The sequence below is a fragment of the Monodon monoceros genome, unplaced genomic scaffold, assembly GCF_005190385.1.
Source record: "Monodon monoceros isolate NGI ecotype Baffin Bay Population unplaced genomic scaffold, NGI_Narwhal_1 Super_Scaffold_22, whole genome shotgun sequence".
Lineage (NCBI taxonomy): Eukaryota > Metazoa > Chordata > Mammalia > Artiodactyla > Monodontidae > Monodon > Monodon monoceros.
In genome coordinates, this window is record NW_021703779.1 from 19288234 (window position 1) to 19295393 (window position 7160).

Below are 7160 nucleotides of genomic sequence, written 5' to 3' on the forward strand. Positions count from 1 at the left end.
TCTCCCATAAATATACTGATAGAAAAAGGAGCTTGAAAAGTGTGAAATAGGTGGTGAGGCAGTGCTGAAACGGGAAGAAGAGGAGATAAAATGGATATGCAAGAAAAGATAAGAAAAGCCTATTAAAAAGGGAGAGGAAAAGAAAGGGAATTCCCTTTCCATTTATTTAATTATTTTTCACTTCTACCTTTGCTAAATAGAGCTCATTCGCTTTATGAGATAAGATATTGAGTTGGCCCTGTTGGGATTTGATCTATCACTCTTGCCAGTTGACATCTCCAAAAATGCAGCTTAAACAGTTAATCCATTCACTTCAGCAAAATGGTCCTAAGGGCATCAGATTCTTCTGTTGATCAGTGTTGGGTTCCATGGCCCTGACAAGCTGCGAAGATACAGCTGATCAGGGGAGTGTGATGGCTGCGGTCTGCGAGTCTGGGGCCTCTAACAGCAACAGCGGCAGAAAGGAGGCTCGTGCAGGTGTCAGATGTTTTCCTGTAAAGGGGTTGGCAATGGACATAAATGCTTCCAACTGGGCACATTACCAAGCAGGAAAGCCATAATGATTTAATAATTAAGTCACATTGGTCTATGATCATTGTTCTTATTGGGAAATATCATTGCTTTTTGATGATATATTATGTGAGACAGAATTTTCATATAAACACTGTGATTTGCATATATATGTAATATATATTTGCATATATATATCCAAGTCAGAATGACTTACTAAAAGTAATCACCAAAAAGATGATGGAATATTGATATAAAGATGCCAAAGATATTTAAGAAAATGTGGAAATTATGAAGGTTAATATGACATTGCCCCTCCAGAGTCAGATGCATTTTCCTTTATGTGAAAGCAGCAGGAAGAGAGAGGACTACTAGCTGGATCCAGCTCTGTTTTACAATTAGGTTTTTGCACCCTGAAATCTCAAACTATGATATTATTAAAAAATATAAATAATATATGTATATGAATTACATAGAATTAATATTTCACTTCTAAATTAAGAATGTGCTTTCCTACCCTCACTTCTCGTAGTGTCCTGTCTTGGAGGAGAGGTAGACATTGTTGAGAGGGAGAGAGGGAAGATAAAACATTTGAACTCTTATAAAAGAGCTTTTAGTCTCCAGCAGCTTTGAGCAGTGGCTCTGGAGCAGGCAAGGATGTTGCAGAAGGTATCTCTCTCTCTCTGTCATTTTCTTTGTTACTATTCTTTGCATTCCCAGTTGTGATGGCTTGTAAGTGCAGCTCCTAGGATCAACCCCAGGGAACAAAATTTAGTGGTGACTTGCAATGGCAGAGCAAAACAAGGCATTTCTCTCACTCATCTGCACCCAGGGCCAGCTACATAATTTGTGGGGCTTAGCACAAAATGAAAATATGGGGACCTCTTTTTCAGAAAGCAGGAAAAAGTGCTGTAAAGGGGCTAAAATACATAGCTTTGTCCTGTCTTCTACAGCCTCTCTTTCTCTAGACTTGTCACAGTATTTTTTATTTGCTATTTAATACCATTGTAAGTTGTAAGAAAAATTAAAAATTTAAATCATCAGCGTAATTTTACCATTCATCTTTATATTGTGCAATGCCAAAACAAATACAGGTATAAGAACTTTTCTTTAAACGATATTTATTTATTTGGTTGCTCTGGGTCTTAGTTGTGGTAGGTGGGCTCCTTAGTTGTGGCTCGAGGGCTCCTTAGTTGTGGCTCGCCAGCTCCTTAGTTGCAGCATGTGGGCTCCTTAGTTGTGGCATGCAGCCTCCTTAGTTGAGGCATGTGAACTCTTAGTTGCAGCATGCATGTGGGATCTAGTTCCCTGACCAGGGATCGAACCCAGGCCCCCTGCATTGGGAGCATGGAGTCTTATCCACTGTGCCACCAGGGAACTCCCCAGATAAAAGAACTTTAACTGAGATGTGGAATTGACGAAATTGTAGTTTGTATTTTCTAGCTTGTACATGAGTATGTATTTTCTTCTTGCCAGAACAGTGGAAACACTGCATAAAACTAACTCAGTTGGTTTTACTTCATTTCTTATATACATGTACATTCTACCAACACTCTCTACCTTTGGCTTACTGATGAGTAAGAAAGGACTGAAAGGAAAAGAAACTATGGGTTGTCCTGTCTTTCCCTTTCCTTCTACGTCATCATTTCGGTATATGTGGTTGACTGATACAGGAGTAAGAAAGAGTATGACAGACTTCCTTGGCCATTCATGTTTCTTAGAATGCCATTGCTGCCCTTTGGTGATCAAAGAAAATTCTGCTTCCAACAGAAAGAGCCCGAAGAGGGCTGTCAGAGCTCCCACATACTCAGTCCTAGATGTAATATGCTTACCTTGTACTCGTTTTGAGTCTTGCTGAATTCACACATACTGTGGGTCTACTGGAGTTCTGCGCTCCCAGGGAGCATCTTGGATGCTGCATGCAAATGGAGCATAAAAGGAACCGTGGACAGGAATATTTTGCATGGCTGCTTTGCTCACATGCATGCTTTCTTGTCCCCTGGGTCTCCACTTCCAAAATCACATTCAAACATAAATTTATTAAGCATTTCATACAGTGACAGCAGAGCATTAATTTCATTGCAGGGTCCTTCTGCACGGGGGCCCCGTGTGACTGCATTGGTTGTGTGCCCATGAAGCTGGCCCTTTCTGTATCAGGGGAAGCCACAAGACAGCTGGAAGCCTCTTGCATGCGCTGTTTATGAAGGAACCCAGTTCACGGCAGCCTGGACACTGCCAATAGTGTCCTTGAAACTGATGGAATGCACTGATTTCAAACTCAGTTGAATTAATATCATCTTAGAGGTAGTTGGATCTCTTAGAGGGGTCCCAGCTCCATGAGGAGTACCTTTAAGATGGGCCTTTGGAACTTCAGTGCCAAAGCTAGAACCAGGTACTCATCATTAAATCAATCCCTACGTCCCTTACAATTTTGTTTGTCTTTCTCCCAGGATTTCCAGCAGGAGAGCTCCAGAAACCTTTCTTTTGGGGAACAGAATATCCTCGGTAAGTAAACTAATAAAGAAACCACTTACTGACAAGTAACGAAGAATATGATGTTTTGGCAGAGCATAGAATATAAAGCCAAAGGAACAAAGCTAGTGGTTGTTGAGCAAAAAGAAGGCATAGAACCTGGCATGGGTCGGCCCCACTCTCACCATGTTAGGTATTTGTTTTCTGATTCTTGTTGCCAGGGTGTATGACGAGGTAGGAAAGCCAACCTATACACAGGTAGCTTTCATTTTTTATGCATTTGTTCACTTATACATTGACTCATACTAGAAAAATGTGGACCTTGAAGGATTCTTAGGATTTGAGTTGATGGTGATGGGTCCAATACAATTCCAGAGGGAAGAAACAACGTGAGAAAAGGAAAGAAAATTGCTTTTCGAATAGCAAAGAGTCTGGTTTGGCTGGTCCAAGTGTGATTCCTCCATCTTCCAAACGAGCAAAGTTGCATTTCTTTGACCATTCATCCATAGTCACATCTCCTCCTTTTTTTTTTTTTTTTTTAATTTAATTTAATTTTATTTTTTTATACAGCAGGTTCTTATTAGTTATCCATTTTATATATATTAGTGTATATATGTCAATCCCAATCTCCCAGTTCATCACACCACCACTGCCCCCTGGCCACATTCCCCCCTTGGTGTCCATACGTTTCTTCTCTACATCTGTGTCTCTATTTCTGCCCTGCAAACCGGTTCATCTGTACCATTTTTCTAGGTTCCACATATATGCGTTAATATACGATATTTGTTTTTCTCTTTTCTGACTAACTTCACTCTGTATGACAGTCTCTAGATCCATCCATGTCTCTACAAATGACCGAATTTCGTTACTTTTTATGGCTGAGTAATATTCCATTGTATATATGTACCACAACTTCTTTATCCGTTCATCTGTCGACGGGCATTTAGGTTGCTTCCATGACCTGGCTATTGTAAATAGTGCTGCAGTGAACATTGGGGTACATGTGTCTTTTTGAATTATGGTTTTCTCTGGGTATATGCCCAGTAGTGGGATTGCTGGGTCATATGGTAATTCTATTTTTAGTTTTTTAAGGAACCTCCATACTGTTCTCCGTAGTGGCTGTACCAATTTACATTCCCACCAGCAGTGCAAGAGGGTTCCGTTTTCTCCACACCCTCTCCAGCATTTGTTGTGTGTAGATTTTCTCATGATGCCCATTCTAACTGGTGTGAGGTGATACCTCATTGTAGTTTTGATTTGCATTTCTCTAATAATTAGTGATGTTGAGCAGCTTTTCATGTGCTTCTTGGCCATCTGTATGTTTTCTTTGGAGAAATGTCTATTTAGGTCTGCTGCCCATTTTTGGATTGGGTTGTTTGTTTTTTTAATATGGAGCTGCATGACCTGTTTATATATTTTGGAGATTAATCCTTTGTCAGTTACTTCACTTGCAAATATTTTCTCCCATTCTGAGGGTTGTCTTTTGGTCTTGTTTATGGTTTCCTTTGCTTTGCAAAAGCTTTTAAGTTTCATTAGGTCCCATTTGTTGATTTTTGTTTTTATTTCCATTACTCTAGGAGGTGGATCAAAAAAGATCTTTGTGATTTATGTCAAAGAGTGTTCTTCCTATGTTTTCCTCTAAGAGTTTTATAGTGTCCAATCTTACATTTAGGTCTTTAACCCATTTTGAGTTTATTTTTGTGTATGGTGTTAGGGAGTTTCATTCTTTTCATTCAAATAAAATTTCATTCTTTTACGTGTAGCTGTCCAGTTTTCCCAGCACCACTTATTGAAGAGACTGTCTTTTCTCCATTGTATATCCTTGCCTCCTTTGTCATAGATTAGGTGACCATAGGTGCGTGGGTTTATCTCTGGGCTTTCTATCCTGTTCCATTGATCTATATTTCTGTTTTTGTGCCAGTACCATATTGTCTTGATTACTGTAGCTTTGTAGTATAGTCTGAAGTCACAAGTCTGACTCCTCCAGCTCCGTTTTTTTCCCTCAAGACTGCTTTGGCTATTTGGGGTCTTTTGTGTCTCCATACAGATTTTAAGATTTTTTTGTTCTAGTTCTGTAAAAAAATGTCATTGGTAATTTGATAGGGATTGCATTGAATCTGTAGATTGCTTTGGGTAGTATAGTCATTTTCACAATATTGATTCTTCCAATCCAAGAACATGGTATATCTCTCCATCTGTTGGTATCATCTTTAATTTCTTTCATCAGTGTCTTATAGTTTTCTGCATACAGTTTTTTTGTCTCCCTAGGTAGGTTTATTCCTAGGTATTTTATTCTTTTTCTTGCAGTGGTAAATGGGAGTGTTTCCTTAATTTCTCTTTCAGGCTTTTCATCCTTAATGTATAGGAATGCAAGAGATTTCTGTGCATTAATTTTGTATCCTGAAACTTTACCAAATTCATTGATTAGCTCTAGTAGTTTTCTGGTAGCATCTTTAGGATTCTCTATGTATAGTATCATGTCATTTGCAAACAGTGACAGTTTTACTTCTTTTCCAATTTGTATTCCTTTTATTCCTTTTTCTTCTCTGATTGCCGTGGCGAGGACTTCCAAAACTGTGTTGAATAATAGTGGCGAGAGTGGACATCCATGTCTTGTTCCTGGTCTTAGAGGAAATGCTTTCAGTTTTTCACCATTGAGAATGATGTTTGCTGTGGGTTTGACATATATGGACTTTATTATGTTGAGGTAGGTTCACTCTATGCCCACTTTCTGGAGAGTTTTTTGTTTGTTTGTTTATCATAAATGGGTGTTGAATTTCGTCAAAAGCTTTTTCTGCATCTATTGAGATGATCACATGGTTTTTATTTTTCAATTTGTTAATATGGTGTATCACACTGATTTGCGTGTATTGAAGAATGCTTTCATCCCGGCGATAAATCCCACTTGATCATGGTGTATGATCCTTTTAATGTGTTGTTGGATTCTGTTTGCTAGTATTCTGTTGAGGATTTTTGCATCTATATTCATCAGTGATATTGGTCTGTAATTTTCTTTTTCTGTAGTATCTTTGTCTGGTTTTGGTATCAGGGTGATGGTGGCCTCATAGAATGAGTTTGGGAGTGTTCCTTCCTTTGCAATTTTTTGGAGAGTTTGAGAAGGATGAGTGTTAGCTCTTCTCTAAATGTTTGATAGAGTTCACCTGTGAAGCCCTCTGGCCCTGGACTTTTGTTTGTTGGAAGATTTTTAATCACAGTTTCAATTTCGTTGCTTGAGTCACATCTTCTGACTCTCCTCTTCTGCCTTCTCCTCCACTTTTTTTTTTTTAAGCCAGTTATTACTGTGGACAACTGGGGCTCAGTTTTGCTGGGGAACTGTAGAATATGCTTCAGCATGATTCCATCTCAGGAGCAAAGGAGCTGGGGTATTTGTCATCCAACTCACTTTCCATCATTAATTGAGGACTGCCAGCAGGTGTATTAACTCCCTGGCATTGCCCAGTATAGGCCTGGAGGGCTCTGGTGGCCAGAGAAAGCCCTCGGGCGACTAGTTTCAGGTGCTGGCAGTTGGAAGCTGTCAGATTGGTGTGCTTCAAAATGGTGAGTGCCCAGGGACAGCAGCAGGCATCGACAAAGCCTGCTATAGGGAAGCGCTATCATTAGCATAAATGAAAATTATCCGTGTGTATTGACCAAATCCATCAATATCATCCCAGGTCTCAGCTGCATAGTTTTCATCAGTGTTCAGGTATTTGGAATCCAGTTTTTCTATTGTTAAGATTAGAAATTTATATATATTTCCATAAAATTAAGGGTTTAGGCTAAATATTTGCTAAGCTTGCTTCAAACTAAAAAAGTCCTAGAAGTCTTTGATCCTGCTTATCATTAGCAATTTAACTGATCTTCTGTGGTTATATACCTGGATGCTTGGACATAGTCTGGTTGGGTTTTGAATTTATTGGTCAATGTATTTGTTTATTGGGTCCACGAGATGATTTTCTGATATAAAAGTCAAAATGATAGACACTTATGAAATGTTAGTGTTCAACCTTATGCTGAGTGGGAGAGAGATTTTTATTTTTATTTTATTTTATTTTATTTTACATCTTTATTGGAGTATAATTGCCGCACAATGGTGTGTCAGTTTCTGCCCCACAACAAAGTGAATCAGCCACACACACACACACACACACACACACACACACACACACACACACACA

General features: G+C 39.1%; 1 protein-coding gene across 3 annotated transcripts in view; it reads left to right on the forward strand.

Moving 5' to 3' along the window:
• Positions 1-7160, forward strand: part of PHEX (phosphate regulating endopeptidase homolog X-linked) — a 206911-nt gene that overhangs the window by 165609 nt on the left and 34142 nt on the right. For all 3 annotated transcript variants that reach the window (XM_029239873.1, XM_029239874.1, XM_029239875.1), the window contains one exon: positions 2961-3015. In XM_029239873.1, coding sequence (XP_029095706.1) covers positions 2961-3015 — 55 coding nt within the window. The remainder of the gene's footprint in view (positions 1-2960; positions 3016-7160) is intronic.